General features: G+C 48.4%; 2 protein-coding genes across 2 annotated transcripts in view; one reads left to right on the top strand and one right to left on the bottom strand.

The window, feature by feature from the left end:
- Positions 1-14,196, top strand: part of M1AP (meiosis 1 associated protein) — a gene marked incomplete at both ends in the record, with an annotated part of 50,945 nt that extends 36,749 nt beyond the window's left edge. Inside the window, 4 exons of the mRNA XM_081101541.1 lie at positions 11,433-11,639; positions 12,704-12,844; positions 13,507-13,518; positions 14,023-14,196. Of these exons, the coding sequence (XP_080957667.1) occupies positions 11,433-11,639; positions 12,704-12,844; positions 13,507-13,518; positions 14,023-14,196 (534 nt within the window). The remainder of the gene's footprint in view (positions 1-11,432; positions 11,640-12,703; positions 12,845-13,506; positions 13,519-14,022) is intronic.
- A 955-nt stretch (positions 14,197-15,151) lies between these two features.
- Positions 15,152-17,846, bottom strand: DOK1 (docking protein 1). Its single transcript, XM_081101198.1, has 5 exons — positions 17,769-17,846; positions 17,180-17,479; positions 16,917-17,010; positions 16,554-16,738; positions 15,152-16,383 (listed from the first exon to the last, which is right to left on the bottom strand). Exons 1-5 carry the CDS (start codon positions 17,838-17,840, stop codon positions 15,577-15,579), a joined length of 1,458 nt encoding a protein of 485 aa, XP_080957324.1. The 5' UTR covers positions 17,841-17,846; the 3' UTR covers positions 15,152-15,576.
- Positions 17,847-18,787: the final 941 nt, after the last annotated feature.

An 18,787-nucleotide genomic window follows, 5' to 3' on the forward strand; every position in this document is an offset into this window, starting at 1 on the left:
CTGGCTTTAGCGGCTACCCTACCCCTGTCAAGTCTCTACCGAAAGATCTGCTGTTTTCTCTGTTCCCTTGCAGGTGCTTCAGCAGGTACAAATCCTAGATTCTCAGCCCCCACCCTGATTCTCTCCAACTCAGAACCAACATATGCCCTCATGGTGAAAGCAGTTCCAATAATTCCTTCATCTCTCTGGATTCTTTCCTCTCCAGAGACTTAGCCACCTCTCATTTTCATTGTCACTGCACCTCCTCACTGCTTTCAAACCAACAGTTTCTGTGTATTATCCAGCTTTTCTAATTGTTCTAGGCAGGAGAACCAGTCTGCCTCTGGCCGTTTCAACCCACTCAAATGCAGAAGTAGATGCTTATTAAATCCTCATTGTTTCCCTCTCTTCACCCCTTATCTGGCTAGACACCCCATAATGCATTTTCTGGTTTACTCTCAAACAGTTGGCACTCTACTGTGTTCTCATTTCCAGCTTCCTGGGTTTCCCTACAATTATAAGCACAGCTCAGTTCATTCAATTGTGTCTGTTCCTCCTTTCAGAGCAGTTCTTCTGAACAAAGTCCACACTGCCATAATCTAATTATTACTGCCAGCCACCAGGCCTCAACTGTAAAAGTTGTGTAACTTGTCAAATTACATTTTACACATACTCTAAAACCTTAGTCAACTGCAGCCTTAAGTATTATTTTATTCCCTCATCTATTTTTTACTTGACAATTGAGTAGAGTTGTTTCTTTCTGTCCTCCTCCTAGATTATTTTGTTTTATTTTAGTATTTTACTTCCTTTTCCTCAGAATATCCCTTCAATCAGATGGCCAAGGCTCTTGATACATCCATCTCCCAGCCCTTTGTGAAAAATATGTGCCATCCACCATTCCCATAAATTTCACCCCAGACCACAACAAAGCTATGTGGGGTTTTTAAAATACATTTGTATTTATTTCAGAAAGGAAGGGAATGGGAGAGAGAGATAGAAACATCAGTGATGATAAAGAATCATTGATTGGCTGCCTCCTACATGCTCCACACTGGGGATCAAGGTCACAACCTGGGCATATGCCATGGTGAAAGCAGTTCCAATAATTGAACCATGACCTCCTGGTTCATGGATCAATGCTCAGCCACTGAGCCACACCAGCTGGGTGCTTTGTGGGGTTTTTTGTTTTGTTTTGTTTTTTAATCCTCACCTGAAAATATATATATATATATATATATATATATATATATATATATATATATATACACACACACACACACACACACACACACACACACACACACACTAGAGGCCCGGTGCACGAAATTCATGCATTCGGGGAGAGGGGGGGAGGGTCCTTCAGCCCGGCCTGCGCCCTCTTGCAGTCCAGGAGCCCCGCAATTGACCGCCCCACAGAAGGAGGCCCCACCCACCACCACTGGCCAGGTAGCCTGGGCCTCCATCTGCAGGGCGATCATGGGGTGATGGCGGGGCTTCCCAACCAATCGCATCGCACCTGCCTTGGCAGTGGCAGCCAGTGTTGGGTCGCTGCGGGGCCCATGATCCAGGAGGGACCGAGAGGTCAGCAGTTCAGCCTGCTCGCCAGTCCCCACCCACCCGAGCCTGCTGGTGCGCAGCCTGGTGTTCAATCGTTTGTTTGGTTGTTTTAGACATCACGGACGCTGGCTCTTTATATATTAGGAGAGATAGATAGATAGATAGATAGATAGATACATTTTTTTTATTGGTTTCATAGACGAAGGGAGAGTGAGAGAGAGATAGAAACATCAGTGATGATAGAGAATCATTGATTGGCTGCCTCCTGCATGCCCCATACTGGGGATCGAGCCCACAACTCAGGCATATGTCCTGACTGGGAATCAAACCATGACCTCCTGGTTCATAGGTATACGCTCAATGACTGAGGCATGCCGGCTGGGCTCAGGATATTTCTTCCACTTATTTCTAGAGAGAGTGGAAGGGAGGGGGGGGACAGAGAGAGAGAAACATCGACATGAAACAGACACATCGATTGGTTGCCTCCCGCACTCACCCCTACCAGGACTGGGGCACTTGCACCCTAGATATGTGCCCTGGACTAGGAATCAAACCCGGTACCCTTCAGTCTGCAGGCCAACACTCTAACCACTGAGAAAACTGGCCAGGGCAGGAGCTATATGTTTTGATTTCATTCTTCAAAATTTATAGATCTATAGCTAAGAATTATTAAATTATTTTTAAACTAAACATTTTTTAAAAACATTATCTAATAATTATTAAATGTATTTTTAATCTGAGGATATGTGTGTTTTTTATTGATTCTGGAGGGAGAGGAAGAGAGAAACATCAGTTGGTTGCCTCCCATATGCTTCCTTACTGGGGCTCAAACCCACCTGAAACAGTTCTAAACATTTCACAAATATTAATTTATATTATCTCCATAACCAACCTATAAAATAGCAATTATTATTCCTGTTTCACAGATGAGAAATTGAGGCCCAGAGAGGTTAGGTATTTTTCCCAAGATCATACCATTAGTAAATCGTAGAGCAGAAAGGTTGACTCCAGGACCCAAACACTTAACCACTCTATAACCCTGTGGAAATTCAGTTCTCTGAAACACATTCACTACTCAGTGAGAATCCACAAAATAGCTTCACCCAGGCTTTATTTATATCAGGAAAAGCTGTTAGGCTCCCTTCTAGTAAAAGTGGGTGGCTTATCTAATCTTGGCTCTGTTATTGCCTTATTTTTCCTTTGCCCAATCCCCTTATTTGTTTATTTTACTTTTCTAAACTGGCATACATGCTTTGTGGAATATATATAATTAGTTTTTCCCAAGTATTTATGAGATGAATCTACCCATCACCAGGAAAACATAATTTCAATAACCAAATCCTACTATGTAGTCCCAGTTATGTAGTTAGTGACTCATTTTCCACGTCCTCATTTCTCTTACAAAGTCATGTCTGTGTGAACTAGAAAGAGAAATGAAAATACCACCTAGGTCTTTCAGTTTCCTACTTAAAATGTCGGAGTCTCTGGAGATGCATTCCAGAGTTTTACTGGCCATGTCTGTCCTAATTGGCCACAGAAGTGACAGAATTCAAGCCAGGATGTGTCCAGCAGGAGTCTAAGTACACAGGCAATGACCTGGTTGGGCTGTAAATGGGTGGGGAAATGGAAAGTCCTTGGTTATATTAGGCAAAGAGTCAAGAGCAAAAAACTAAGCTGAGAGTGGGGTGATGGCAGGTCAGAAGCCATTTTATGGCGGGGGGGGGGGGGAAAAAACTATCAGAATGAGTTTAAAGTATAGCACATGCATGGAAACAGATGTGCCAGGAGAGCAGGCTAACATGTGGTCAATGGGCTCCCTCAAATATGCTAAGCTGTTTGCACCTCCATCTTTTTTCATGCTGCTCCTTCCCCTTGCCTCTGTCCACCTGACAAATATCTACTTTTTTTTTTTTCCAGATTTTGCTTACATACCTTCACTATGAAGCCTTTCCTGTACTCCCCCATCCCATCTACAGCCAGCCCCCACTTATTCATTCTTTTTTGTCCCTTCCCCAACCATGAACCTGTTGCCACATCTATCTGGAGCTTCATAGCACTGATAAGTGGTGTGAATTTTTATCTTTGCTCTCTGATTTGAGAAATGTCACATTGCTGTATTTTCCTAAATGAAATTTAGAAAATATTAGTCCCCAAGTGCCAGGATATTGACACACTCAATATCTCTATGAGTGTCTCCTCCCCCTTTCTCAGAATCCCTGGGGGCTCACAGTCCAGAAAATATGGGAAATGGCCCTTTGGTCTTCTGTACACCTCCAGCACATTGTTGAATAGAAGTGGCAAGAGCAGACATCTTTGTCTTGCTCCTGATCTTAGGGGCAAAGCATCCAGTCTTTCACCACCACCTCTGATATTAGCTGTGGGTTTGTGTAGAGACCTTTGTCTCTACAACTTGAGGCAGTTCAATTCTAATCCTAGTTTGTTGAATGTTTTTATTGTGAAAGGGTTTTGGATTTTATCAAATGCTTTTTCTGCATCTTTTGAGATGATTATGTAGGTTTTGTCCTTTGTCCTGTTAACATGGTGTACTACATTGTTTGATTTTTTTATGTTAAACCAACTTTGCATCCCTAGGATAAATCCCATTCCTTTGTGGTGTATAATCCTTTTATATGTTGCTGCATTTGGTTGACTAGGATGTTGTTGAGTATTTTTGCATCTATATTCATAAGAGATATTGGTCTGTAATTTTCTTTTCTTGTGATGTCTTTGTCTAGTTTTAGTATCAGAGTAATAATGGTCTCATAGAATGATTTGGGAAGTGTTCCTTCATCTTCTATTTTTTGGAAGAATTTGTGAATAATTAATATTATTTTGTAAAGGTTTGGTACAATTCCCAGTGAAGCTATCTAGGCCTTGGTTTTTACTAATTACTAATTCTTTATCTTTACTTGTATTAGGTTGTACCTAAAAAGTTAATATAGCAAGCCTAAGACTCCTATCGATAGATAGTCCTACTTGCAAGATTGACTCTTGGATGGCATCTGAGCACTTGGACTTGGGGAGTGTTCCCACCATTCCCTAAATAATAAGAGTGGCACCCTGTGCCTAAACTGTGCAAAAAATATATGGTTTATGCTAAACATCTGCTTTTCTTCTAGGAGTCTAGAGTTTTCATATGTGCTAGGTACAGGGTGTTTATGTGACCAATCCCCAATAAAAATGTTGGACACACACTGCCCTGGCCAGTGTGGTTAGTGTCAGCCTGTGCATCAAAGGGTCTGGGTTCAATTCCCAGTCAAAGGCACGTACCCAGGTTGCTGGTTCGATTCCCATCTCCAATCGGGGCACATGCGGGAAGCAACCAGTTTATATGTCTCTCTCACATCAATGTTTTTCTCTCTCTCCTTCTCCCTCCCTCCCTTCCACTCTCTCTGAAAAACAATGGAAAAAAATATTCTCATGTGAGAATTAACAAAACTCAAGGACTTTCCATTTCCCCACCCATTTAATGTTGGACACTAAATCTCTAATGACTTCTCCTGGTGGACAGCATTTTACACATGTTGTCACAGTACAGTGCTGGAGGGAAAAAGTACATTCTGTGTCACTTCATAGGTAGAGGACTCTTGAAAGCTTGTACCTGGCTTCCTCTGGACTTCACCCCATGAGCCTTTTCCTTTGCTGATTTTTCTTTGTATCTTTTTGCTATAATAAGTCATAGCCATGAGTATGAATACATACTGAATCCTGTGAGTTCCCTTAGTGAATTACTGAACCTGGGAGTGGTCTTGGAGACCCATGACACAGATTTATTTAGATTTTGTATTTCTTCTTGAGTAAGTCTCAGTGGTTTGTGTCTTTCTAGGAAGTTATCTATATTTTGGGGACATACAGTTATTTATAACATTTTCTTACAATCTTTCCAATTTCTGTAAGGTCAGTAATGATGCCCTTCTTTTATTTTTTTTATTTTAGTAACTTGGATATTTTCTCTTTCCTCCTTCATCAGTCTAGCTAAATTTTTGTCAATTTTTCAAAGGGCAAGCTATTATTTCCATTGATTTTTGCTATTATTTTTCTATTCTTTTATTTTGTTTCTTTCTACTCTAGTATTTTTTGTTGTTGTTGTTTCTTCCTCTGCTTGCTTTAGTTTTGTCGCCTTTTTCTCATTTCTTAGGGTGAAAGGTTAGGTTATTGATTTGAGATCTGGTGGGTTGTTTTTTGTTTAGGAGTTTTCAGCTATAAATTTCCCTGTTAGCACTGCATTAGCCGTATTTCATACGTTTTGGTATTTTCTAATTTCCCTGGTGATTTTTTTCTGTGAACCATTGATTATTTAGGAATATGTTATTTAATTTTCTCATATTCATAAATTCCCCCCAAAAAAAGTTTTTGTTATTGATTTCTAATTGCATTCCACTGTGGTTAGAGGAGACTTTTGATGATTTTAATATTTTTTAATTTATTGTACCTTGACTTATGACCTATCATATGGTCTAACCTGGAAATGTTCCATGTTCACTTGAGAAGAATGTATAACCTGCTGTGTGGGGGTTGCAATGTCTTTTACTATTTTCCCCAGTCTCCTTTTTGGACACCAGTATGAGAGTAGCAGAGTCATGGATATTCCAGCTTCATTTTTTTTCCCTCCTTCTGGTGTGAGAAAATAAGCAAATAATCTCAAACTAACCTAATTTCCTCCTGATGCCCTTCCAGATTCCAAAAAATCCCAGGTATGCACGGCTTTTCCATACCTAGCTGTGATTTCTCTTCCAGGACGCATGAGGACAAGGAATGTGTCCCTGCCCACAAGCAAAGCAAAATGAGTGCTCTTGCTTCCGTGCTCTCAATGGCTGCCTCAAAAACACTCCTACTCAGGAGTTGGTCAGTCAGTGCTTCTTTAATCACTGAACTTGGTCCCAGACCATCACACTATTGGCAGACCAAGGGAGCTCTGGTTAGGTGAATTAGAGCTTTTACCTGCTATAATAAATTCCTACTGGCCCTTTGGCAAGGCCTAAAATTGTCCCTTCTATTCCTGTTTTCCCAGATATCAGAAGTGAATAACCACATCCTCTTCTTTCCCTTTGGTATCTGTAAAGGATCAATTTGGCTGCAACTAACAGAAAACCAATATAAGTCTAACTTGAGTAATTAAGAGTATATTTTTCTCATTAACAAGAAGTGTGGGGACAGACAATTAGGAGTTAGTGCAATTGATCAATGATACCATCAAAGACCCAGGCTCTTTCCATTTTTCCACTGCAGCAACCATAACAGGTGTACTTCATCCTTATACTAATTGTCTCATGGTCACAAGATGCAACTTAAGCCCTAACCGGTTTGGCTCAGTGGATAGAGCATCGGCCCGCGGACTGAAAGGTCCCGGGTTCGATTCCGGTCAGGAGCATGTACCTTGGTTGCGGGCACATTCCCGGTAGGAGGTGGCTGATTGATGTTTCTCTCTCATTGATGTTTCTGACTCTCTATTCCTCTCTCTTCCTCTCTGTAAAAAAATCAATAAAATATGTGTTTGTTAAAAAAAAAAAAAAAAAAGATGCAACTTAAGACTAAGTCCTGTCCTAGGGGGAAAGAAGGAATAGGTACAGAGACAAAAGGCTTGCCAGCATATTACAAAGCTTTTCTAGAATATTACTCAGCAACTTCTATGTCTCATTATTTAAATCTAGGTCATAAATCACCCCTAAACCAATCACTGAAAGGCCAAAAATGGATAGAGAAAAGGGGAAAGGAAAGAGGGAGGGGAGCAGTGGCCAGTCAACCAAAAATGGGCTGCCACACCCTCCTTCATAACCTTAGTAAAGAAGTTAGGGCGAGGGTGGGGGAGGATGACTTCAGTCAGGCTGAGGTTGGAGGATGGCACGCCATTCAGCTCTGCCCCAGTCCACACCTGTCCTAAACAGAATCAGTCCCACTTTCTAAAAATCTAAGTTCCGTGGCCCCTTCTATAGCAAAGTCTCTAACCACAACATAAATAGACACCTTTCACCTTCTTTCCTATAAATTCAGCATCTAACTCATGTTCCTTTCTTTAGAATTAGCAAAAGCATATTCTAAGTACTCCGCAGTCATCTAGTCATTAAACATTGTTCGATTTGAGGGCCTCAAAGGCTGGTCTGGACATCCCAAAAGACATCCCCATGCCCCTGCCTTTTCTCAGTCTCAGATACCTGCTATGGCAGTTAACCATTTCCAACACAGCTACAACTGCCTGTCCCAGCAGGTCAACCCATGACTTAGCTAACATGTTCAAGTTTGGATTTCAAGTCTCTGAAAAGGTTAGAAATTTGGAGTCCAAAATAGGGGCCTTAAAGTTCAACTACCTTACCTCTCACTTTCTCAGAATACTCCTGAAAATTACAGATAAACCAATATCTTTATCAAACTCTAATAAGGATGGATTTGTCTCTCTTCCTTCCAGAACCTTCTGCCAACATCGCTTTAAATCAGCCCAAACATTTTAAAGCATTTTGTAAAATCCTTTCAACTCAATCTCTTCCCAGCCCTATGATAATCTCCACATCAGGAGTTACTTTGGAGAGACCTCACTTGTTTCTGCATACCCATTCTCTAACAAAATCTTAGCTAGCTAGTCTCAAAATCAGTTGACTAAAATCCTTGGGTCATGATTTTTTTTTGTGTCCAACATTCAAAGATTCCTAGTAATCACCGGATGTAGCAGATGTGAGTTTTTCCCATAGCACTGAGGTGCAAGAAATGTCTCATGACTGTAGTTAACCCCAGTCCATTCTCCCAGGAGCCAGGGGTTTTCTGGGACACAGGACTTCCAGTGCTAAAAATGGGCAAACTGAAACAGTTGGCCACCCTAAGTCTGGACAAACATCAATCCTTTCCCTTACTATAGTATAAGTTCTAAGAAGGCAATGAAGGCCTAGCTGGTTTTGCTCAGTGGATAGAGCATCAGCCTGCGTATTGAAGGGTCCTGGGTTCAATTCCAGTCATGGGCACATGCCCAAGTTGCAGGCTTAATCCCCAGTTGGGGGTGTGCAGGAGGCAGCCAATCAATGATTCTCTCTCATCCTTGATATTTCTATCTTTCTCTCCCTCTCCCTTCCTCTCTGAAATCAATAAAAATGTGTTTTAAAAAAAAAAGGCAATGAACATGTCTAATGAATTTCTATATACCCATGCCTAGTGCTCCGATAATAGACACTCAATAAATTCTCAATAAACAAACTAATTCACAAACAAATGCATGAAACAGTATAAAAATAGATTATAATAAAAAAATAATAATAATCCAAAGCCTGATCTCAAAAGCCACATCAGCAGTTATTTGAGTCAATGAAATGGAGTGCTCTGCAACGTCCTACTTATTCCTTCCAGAGACCATCCCTGCCAGGCTTAAAGAGACCATGTCCTGCCCCAGCTGGTGTTGCTCAGTGGTTAGAATGTCAGGCTGCACACTGAAGGATTGTGGGTTGGGTTCAATTCCCAGTCAAGGGCATGTCCCTGGGTTGCTGGTTCAATCCCAAGCTGTTTAGGGCTGTGCAGGAGGCAAGCAATTGATGTGTCTCTCTCACATCAATGGCCCCTCCTCTCTCCCTCCCTAAAAATCAATGGGGAAAAAAAATCCTCCAGTGAGGATTAACAAAACTAAATAAAATTAAAAGAGGCCATGTCCTCAGAGCAGTGGCAAATTCCTCCATGTACACAGACACCACAAATGCTATATAATCTATTTTCAATTTTATGGACTTGATAAGTATTGGGTAGACTTTCTATCATGAAGATTTCTCAGGAAGACAGCACGTCTCCAGATATAAGCAAAATGTTAAGAAAGAATAAGCTCGCCCTAACCGGTTTGGCTCAGTGGATAGAGCGTCAGCCTGCAGACTGAAAGGTCCCACGTTTGATTCTGGTCAAGGACATGTACCTTGGTTGCAGGCACATCCCCAGAAGGGGGTATGCAGGAGGCAGCTGATCGATGTTTCTCTCTCATCGATGTTTCTAACTCTCTCTCCCTTCTCTGTAAAAAATCAATAAAGTATATGTTTAAAAAAAGAAAGAATAAGCTCACATATGTAATACCTTAATCAATAAAGAAAAAAAATTGCAGACCCCCCCCCCAAAAAAAAAAGAAAGAAAGAATAAACTTCTGAAGGTACCTATCACCTTCTGGGCCTTCCAGTACTTCCAGAGTTCTGTGCTGCACAGAATGATGACAGTGATGTAAATTGTCCAGAGACTTCCACCACCACCCCAGCACATCCCATTGGGGTAGAACTCTTACTGCCAGAGTAGTTTTTTTGCTTCACTGTGTCACTTTCCACTTGTTTTCCACAAGACACTGATATTCCTCTGTTCCCTTAATATATTTTTCCCCTTTTTGCCTTTTATATTATTTCTTTCAACTTTTCATATAAATTCAAATGGGTAGAGCAAGGTTGCTATTGTTAATCTTCTGTAGTAGGGAGACTATGTCTGTACTATAAGTGGTGGTCACCTCAAGCAAAAGAACACAATTCTGATTCCATGTTTCCTGGAGTTTTGTAGTTTTCCTTGAAAAACTACCACAGAAAATTGCCTCATTTCCGTGCCTGGTTTCAAAGGGCGCACCTAGAAAACCTGCCATGTCTGTCTGTCTCCTCCTTATCCATGTGCCAACCTCTCATCTCCATGGCACATGGCAAAGTGTCACCACTCTGTTCTTCAGTACCCTTCACCCACAGTCATCACCCCCGGAATTCTGACCCTTCTTTTTGTCCTGTGACTGGCTGAGTTGACCTCAAAAGCCCTGTCCCCCACCCCCACCTTGTTGTACCAAAGATTTCCTCTCCCTGTTCTCCCCTCCCCATATCACCGTGCAGGCAGTTTTGACTACTTTCTTCTTAAATCCTCTCTGGGCATTCCAGAGGTTCCCCTACACAAGCCATGCAACACAAGCAGACTTTATCACCCTCAAAATAAGACCTCAATTTTCACAGCACCACACACAAGTCTTTGTTTCAACACTCTGTTTTAAAGAATTATAATTCTTGCCTGGCCAGTGTGGCTTTGTGTTTGAGTGTCAACCCATGAACCAGCAGGTCAAGGTTTGATCCCGGTCAGGGCACATGCCCAAGTTGTGGGCTTGATCCTTGGTGTGGGGCCATGCAGGAGGCAACCGATCAATGATTCTCTCCCATTATTGAAGTTTCTATCTCTCCCTTTCTCTTCCTCTCTGAAATCATTTATTTTTTAAAAAAATATAGAATTATAATTCTTAAAACTCTACATTTACCATTTAGTAAGACATTAGGTCCCTCTAGGGCAGCGGTTCTCAACCTGTGGGTCACGACCCCTTTGGCAGTCAAACGACCCTTTCACAGGGGTCACCTAAGACCATCCTGCATATCAGATATTTACATGATGACTCATAACAGTAGCAACATTACAGTTATGAAGTAGCAACGAAAATAATTTTATGGTTGGGTCACAACATGAGGAACTGTATTTAAAGGGCCAGAAGGTTGAGAACCACTGTTCTAAGGTGAACATCTACTTTAAGGAATCTCGTAACTTGTCTCTGTATTGTCAAAACTTTTTTAAAATACATATTTTATTGATTTTAGAGGAAGGGAGAGAGGTAGAGAGATAGAAACATCAAATTGGCTGCCTCCTGCACAACATCCACTGAGGAATGAGCTCACAACTTCAACTGGGCACGTGCCCTGACTGGGAATTGAACCATGACTTCCTGGCTCATGGGCCTATGCTCAACCACTGAGCCACACCAGCCGGACCTGTCAACACTTTTGTGTACATCCCCACAGGGGAGGAAGAGGAGTATCTAGGGGCACGGGTGATTCAGGCAGGAAGCCCCTCCCTCGGGGAAACCTTGGCTGGGATTGATCTTCAAAATGTTCCAAAGACTGAAGATGAACCAGAGTGTATGTATGTCCTTGTTTCAGAAAAGAGAATGGCTGCTGTTGGCCAAAGGGGAACCCCCGAGCCGAGGCCACAGCCTGAGAGAGGCTGCCACCACCTTCTACGTGATCATGCCATCACGCTCCCCCACTCTGCTGGTAAAGGCAGTGGCCACGCGGGAACTGATGCTGCCCAGCCCCTTCCCCCTGCTGCCTGAGAACCCGCCTGATGACAGCCTTAAGATTGTGGAGGCAAGTGGAGCCCAGGTCTCATGAGACAGATAGAGGGGAGAGAAGGGAATTCAAGAAAGGGATGAGGGCGAGGAATGAGCCAGTGAGTTGAAGGACAGGGAGCTGAGGGAGAAGTGGCCCCAAGGGTGTGGTGAGAGAGTCAGAGAAGCAAGGGTAGGAACTGAGGCCGAGCAGGAGGAAGAAAGCAGCGTGGTATGTTCCCACGGTCACTCTGCATTCTAAGTGTGCATGTGTGTGTACCTGTGTTTGTGTGCATCTATTTCTGTCTGTTGCGGGAAAGAGAAAAGGCAGACAATGTAGGCGCCCAGAATAGGAAGGGCTTCAAAATCAGACTGGGGTGCAAAGGGGGGAACAGCTCTGAAGGCCATTTCCTCCTCCTCCTCCTCTTCCTTGGGTCTGGATTCTGGATTTCCTCTACCAGCCTCCCCAGTCAGAGGACAGGAGGGCGGCTCTGGGTGGGGAGAACTGGAACCACCTCGCTTCTGGATCACTGGCTTACGTGCAGAGGGGACAGAGCCTGGGATTGTGCTCTCGGCTTGACGGCCACAGGGATGCAGAGAGGTGGGCACAGTGGCTGTGGCTCACGCAGCGTCTCACTTCAGGGCCAGTGGTTCCTGGCACAGGATGTTGTGGCCGGAAAACCTGACAGCTCAGGAATGCTGTGCTCGCGTGTCCTTTAGTTCTGCTCACCTCACGGCACAGGCAGGCCAGAACTCTGCACTCGCCTTGCAAACTGCAAGCACCCGCAAGCCGGGGACACACCCTCCCTCACAGCCTTGCACACTGGATCCTTTATAACCCTCATGACGCTCCAGAATCCCATGACACACCTCTCGGGGCCAGAGTGTTCAGTGTCCCTAGCCAGTCCGGGTTCTCAGACTTCTTGTACCTGTGCCTGACACACACATGCCTCAAGATCAGAGCTGGGGGCCAGAACAGCCTGTGGGACACTCATCTATTTCAGTCTTCAGAGACACCTGAGTGTTCATGCCTCTTACACCCCAAGAGCTCTGCCTGACATCTTGTGTTCTGCAATCTCAAGTTCCTCCTCCTCTCTTCCTCAGAGCTTGCTGGACGGCCTGGAGCTAGAGCCCACCTACAACCCCTTGCAGGTTTGGAGTCACCTGTACTCACACCTGAGCAGCACCCTTGCCAAGCCCCAGAGCCGACTCCACCCAAGCTGGGAGAGCCGGGCCCTGAGAAAGGTACAGCTCCCCTCCATCCTTCCCTCAGTACTCCCCTCCTCCCCCTTTATGCCCAGAATCCAAGAGACCCCCATCTCCCATTACTAATACCCACCCTACCCCATCCCAGGGAGTAGCCCTCTTCTCTGGACCAGGCCAACAGGGAAGAAAGAGAACACCCCTTTGCCCTAGACCAGTGGCTGGCAAGCCACATGCGGCTCTTTGGCCCCTTGAGTGTGGCTCTTCCACAAAATACCAACTTCTGCGCATGGGCCACAAAGTTTCAATCGCACTGTATATGCGCGCCTGCACGTGGTATTTTGTGGAAGAGCCACACTCAAGGGGCCAAAGAGCCGCATGTGGCTCGCGAGCCGCAGTTTGCCAACCACTGCCCTAGACAGAGGAAATTACAATCCCTCCCCACTAAGGGAGCTCTTCTGCTGGGGCAGTGACATGATAATGTTCAGGTATCTTAGTTTAGTGTTTAGTCATTGTTCCACTATGCAAACCGGCTGCACTGGAACTACAGCCATAGGCCTTCATTGAAAGGAGAGGCTGAAGGGAAGGTAGGAAAAGAAAAGCCCCAGGGAAGGGAAATTAGCATTTACTGAGCACCAGTCATTTATTTGCCAGGCTGTGTGACAAGTGCTTTCACATATGATTTTCTCATGTACTCCTCACAGCATCCCTGCAAGGTAAGAGTCATTTTACAGAAAAACAAAGGGAGTCTGGCCAAGGGTAGTAGCTTGCAGAGAGGGCTCTATGACAAAGGTTAAAGAGAGAAGAGTAATTTAATGTGGACAGTTACGTATTTTTATGAAATTCGTATTTTATATTTGAGCTTCCTTTTGCCCTTAACTTTTTCTAGTTCTGCAGTAATGGAGCCTTTAGAACAAACCCGCCGGCCACGAGTTTGACATGCTTGCAAACCTCTTTCCCTTAGCTGACGTTACAAGCGATGTTTCAGACTAGGAGGAGCAGAACTCACCATAAGTTAGCTGGTGGGCAAGCTCACAGAGGGTCCCAGCCAGGACCTGTGCACTGTGGAGGCTGGAGTCCAGGAGGCTCCACTGCCCTGAGCCTTGAGGCTGTCATTCCGGATGGGACAAGGGAAGGAGTGAGGGCAGCAGACCCAGAAGGGAATGGGAGGGATCAGGAACTCGGGTCTTCAGAGATGGCTCTACTCACTTTCTTTTCAGCCTGGGCAGCTGCAGACAAATCGAGTTCGAGCCACAGTGGCCCCTCTACCTATGACTTCAGCCCCTGGCAGAGCCCCCAAGATACCAGCGGCCAGCAAAGCCTCCACAGAAGCCTTCTTGCAGCTTTCTGAGGAGGAGGAAACGGAGGGGGAGGAGGATCCCTCAGGGCCTTAAGCACAGACCTTGGCTGCCCTGCTCAACCACATCCACGTTAGTGCTCACGTGCCGGTGTTCTGAGGTCAGACTTGCCTTCCACCCACCTGAGCCTCTGTGAGCTCCAGGTGGCTGAGAAACTGCCTTCCCCTCTGTTCTCAGTGCTGCCCCCCACCCCACTCCTCAGCCTGGGAGGGCACCCCACGCTCCTGCTTCTCCAAGTGGGGACTCATTTTCTTTTTTTTGTCGTTTTCTTTTGGGTCATTTGATTCTGTTAACACAGATGAAGATTAAACTCTCAGTAAACCAACACCATTCTTAGGAGCATTTCAGGCCCCGAATTTCTCCTTGTGGCTGTGGAGGCAGGTGGATATCAGATCATCTTCGGGAAGTGGCCTCAGAAGACAAGGATAAGGCTTTCAAAGCTCGTGGAAAACAAGCAGGATTGAAATCCAAGCATGATTTTGTAGCCTGTGCCCTTTCCACTACACCTACCCCATTGTAGTTCCCTTTAGGCTCCAAACATAAAAGGGGTTGGTACTCAGTACCTACATGAAAGTGTGTATGGATGGGATGGGTGGCGGGGAAGGTATGAAAAAGATCTATTCCTTTCCTATTCTCCTCTCCTCACACCTGTCCACCTTCCCATCTGCCCTCTCCATCCACAGAATAACTATAAAATGTTTACCTTCTCTGTACTTCAAATTGCACTAAGTACTACTTGAGAAATTTAACTCCTTCCATATAACCACCCCATGAAGTAGAAACTGTTAAGTTTTCCCAGCTTACAAAGGAGCAGCAGGGGTAACTAAGGGTTGCAGGTGCTACCAAACTCACCCAGGGTCACAGAGATGGGGTCAAGCCCAGATGGGCTGGATGGACCACCCAACACATCCCTGGTTCTCCTCCTGATCCCCTCCACACCCACCCAGCACACCCTGCTTCTGTGTCCCCTCTGTGACTATTCACACACATAGACCTCTTAAACCCTCTGGCTTTAATGAGAATAAAACTTTTTTTTAAATAAATCTCTGGGGGGAAAAATACAGGGGAAAGGATCCAGGCAGTCCAGCATCTTCCTACAGCCTCCATGCAGGGCCCTCCAACTGTACCCACTCTAATCCATAGACTTGGTCCAGCAACTGTCCATTCTTTTGGGGGGATGACTTAGAGATGCTGGCCTCCCCAGGTACCATCCCTGAGCCCCTCTCATCTGTCCCACTTCCAGGACCTCTGGGGATTAATCATCCTCCCCTGACTCCCCTGATTTGTCTGATCCTCCAGTCTCACACAGGCCCCGCCAGTCCTCTGGGTCCCTCTGGTTCTAACAGGTTTCTTTGATCCCCCCAATGCCACCTCTCCAAGGTCCTCCTATCAGCAACCCCAGCCCTGCTCTACTTCTCATGTGGAGCCCTCTGACTTGACCTCAGTCCTGTCGGCCCCTACTCTAGAGAGCCCACAGTCCCAGTCCCCTGAGGCCCTGCTCTTCTGGATCTGGCTGTACAGGGCAGTGTCTGAGCTGTGACCTTTGCTGCCACTGCCAGCTGTACCAGGTTCCGGGAAGGCCAGGCGCTGGGGCTTGGGAGCTGGGACGGGCTTTGTGCTCCGAGGGGGAGGCACGGCGTAGTCATCAGTGGCAGGGTTGTAGGGGAGCTCGTAGCCCTCCTCCTTCGCTCGAGCCTGGCACCACCATGCATCCTTGGGCTCCTGAGGCAGATCATAAAGGCCCCGGGCAGAAGCTGCTCCCGGGCCCTCTGGTTCATCATAGATGGGGTCCTCCTTGGGGTCCGTCAGCTTGGCCTTCATCAACTGCTGCTGCACATGCTCATACAAGTCCCAATAGAGAGTTTTCTTTAACTGTACCTTCTCCCCTGCCTGAGCCGCAGTGCTGTCCAAAGGGTCTGAATATAGGGAATCTTGGGAAGGACCTGGAGGAATGCGCAGAGAGTCTAAGGGCTCAGCGTACAGAGCCGGCGGGCTGTCTGGGAGCTCCTGGGCACCAGGGTGGGAAGCCAGCTTCCCCTCTGCCACTTCTTCATGCGAATCAGCTCTAAGAACATCCTGCCCCTGACCAGCCTTGCCCTGGGCCTTTTGCCGGTGGATAGCAGTCTCGACTGCCTGAAAAATGTCATTTCCCTGTGCCGTCTGGAAAGTGAAGTTTCCAGGGCCGGAGGGGCAGCGCCGACCAGCCTCAAAGGAGAACATGACCTGAAAGAGTGAGAAGGGAAACACATTCCCAGGAGTCAACAGGAGAGGTGAGGCCCAGGGGGTCTACAAAGAGAAGACTAGCTGGTGAGGGAAGTGGGCTCCTTCCTCCCTGCCCACCCAGCCCTCAGCCCCAGCCCCAGCAAGCCGGCCTTCCCAGCCAGCACCCCTACCTTGTCTCGGCCATAGCGACGCAACAGCGTGTAGGGCCAGGAGAGAAGTGGCTCCAGTATCTGACTCTGAGTTCCCACAGTCAGGAGAGTCAGCTTCTCAGCCTCCACCCTCAGCACATAGGAGCCATGCAGGCCGCAGCGCTCAGCGGCTTCGGTCCTCTGCACGGTTACCCAGAACTGGGATCCTGGGAGGAATGCTCAATGAGACTGGCACCTGGCTGGGGGCGGGGACAGGTGGTCCCGGCACTCCCTCGTAAATCAGCTCTCAGTAACTTCCCACTTCCCCATGGCACCCCAGTCGGTCCCTTCCCAGGGGCACCCTTCCTTTCCACCTCCTCCCTGCACAGCTCTCCAGGCGGCTACCTTCCCAGGTGGGGCTATACAGCGAGTTCTCCAGCATCTCCAGGGCAGAAAGCTTGGGTGGGTTCTCGGCAGGCGCCGGACCCCAGCTGCCTTTCTGGGGTAAAGAGAAAGAGAGTACCCAGAACCCTGTCATTCCCTCAACGCGGTCCCGAGGGTCTGAGCCAGCCCAGTCCCCCTGCCCAGTTCCTACCCCCATCCCGCATCGTCCCTAGGGCCCAGTTCGGCTCGCCCCAGCCCCCCGCGGGCAGTCCTGGCCCCCTCACCGGAAAGGCATTCAGGCACAGCATTTGCACCCAGGCGGCGCTGGACGGCGCGTCGGCCGCCAGCAGGTGCGAGCGCTGCGCGGTGTCCAGGCGGAAGGCGGCGGCTCCGGGCTCAGGGGGGCTCTCCACGGCCACGGGCACCACGCTCACGCACTCGGCTAGACGGATCACCTTGCAGTCCAGGCGGCGCGAGCTCCCTCGGCCCCCTCCAGAGCTCGGCCCCTTGTGATCGAAGAACTCGAGGCGCGCTACGCCGTGGGGGCTGGCCGGGTAGAGCACGGCCCAGGTCTTCCTCCACCTCTGGGGAAAGAGAGCGGGAGGCGCTCGGGAGGCAGCGGGCGAGCGCCCGTCGGGGAAGGAAGGACCCGCGCAGGCCGCTTCCCAGGCTCAGGCTTCCCGACGGGGCCTGCGAGCGCGCACCCCAAGGCGGGCAGACGCGCCTCCGCAGCGTGCGGAGGCTTCGTGGGGACTTCACCCGGCTCTCGGCTCCCCGCGCCGCGCTCCCACCCGCTGCCTGCCCCTCCCCCTTCCCGGGCCCCATCGCCCACCCCTGGCTCTGGTGGGGTTCGGTCCCCCCGCCCCGGTCTACCTTGGCACCGAAACGCTGACCCTGCAAAAAGAGCGGCCCCTCCATCACGGCCCCGTCCATGGCCCCGTCCATCGCCCCCGGCGGTTCCTTCTTTGCTTCCTGGCCTTGCAGGCAGGAGGCGGGGCGGGGGCGGGGCGGGGGCGGGGCCGGGCCCACCCGGGGCGTTCCCGCCGGCGCCCCGGACCCCGCGGGCCCCGAGCTGGGAGGACAGAGAAGAGCAAGAAGGGGAGAGGGTCCCCAGATAAGCTGGACGGCGCACTCCCTCCAGGCCCCTACCCTACCCACAGCCCTGGGACGCGCACGGGTGGCTCCACCAAGAGCAACCTCGCGGTTTCGGCAGGAGGGCTCTGGCGCCCGGGCTTGGGCATGATGTCATATGCTCAACGTGACGTAGGAGTGAAGGCTGTGACATCACCTGGAAAATGCCGACCGGCACCCTGGGGGCCCGGAGGGGCCGCGTGGGCCCTCTTAGCCTCAGTTCCCCCTACCAGACCCGCCCCCAGCCTGGCAGTTTACGCTCCACGGAGCCGGGGACCTGGAGGAAGGGCTGGGGACTGGAAGGCTTCCCGAAGCCCGGAGCTGAGCCGCGGGCTCCCGCCGCCACAGGGGCCGCCTCCTGGGCCGCTCCACAGCCCCGTGGCCTCTTGCGTGTCTGGATCCCTGACCGCAGCTGCCCGGCCTCCAGCCCGAGGAAAAAGAAAGCTTCATTGAGCCGGCCCGGAGGGGCGGGACAGGGGTGGGGAGGTGGAGCAACAGTGGCCAGCTAGCTCCACCGGGGAGGGGAGGACCTAGAGGAGGGACCTGGCCGGGGAGGAATTCAGGGAGAGGGCGGAATGTGGGAGGGCTCAAGGGGACGTGGGAGGGACAAAAAGAGAGGGGGGAGAGGGCGGGGGTCCAGTCTCCCCTGGCCGAGCACTTTTTTGGGGAAGTCCTAGGACTGATCTCCAGGACCAGGACTCTTCTCCCAGCGTCTAGGGCCCCCGCTCAGCCCAAGGTAAGGGGGTCACGCTGCCGGCAGG

The sequence above is a fragment of the Myotis nattereri genome (genome assembly GCF_964212035.1).
Source record: "Myotis nattereri genome assembly, chromosome: 10".
NCBI lineage: Eukaryota > Metazoa > Chordata > Mammalia > Chiroptera > Vespertilionidae > Myotis > Myotis nattereri.

What these genes read in the sequence shown, in the direction of transcription:
- DOK1 (XM_081101198.1), bottom strand. Translation starts at nt 17,840, where the DNA reads ATGGACGGGGCCATGGACGGGGCCGTGATGGAGGGGCCGCTCTTTTTG. An exon ending in TGTGCCTGAATGCCTTTCCG is followed by an intron (nt 17,011 to 17,179) that starts GTGAGGGGGCCA and finishes TCTTTACCCCAG; the next exon opens with AAAGGCAGCTGGGGTCCGGC. An exon ending in GTCGCTATGGCCGAGACAAG is followed by an intron (nt 16,384 to 16,553) that starts GTAGGGGTGCTG and finishes TCACTCTTTCAG; the next exon opens with GTCATGTTCTCCTTTGAGGC.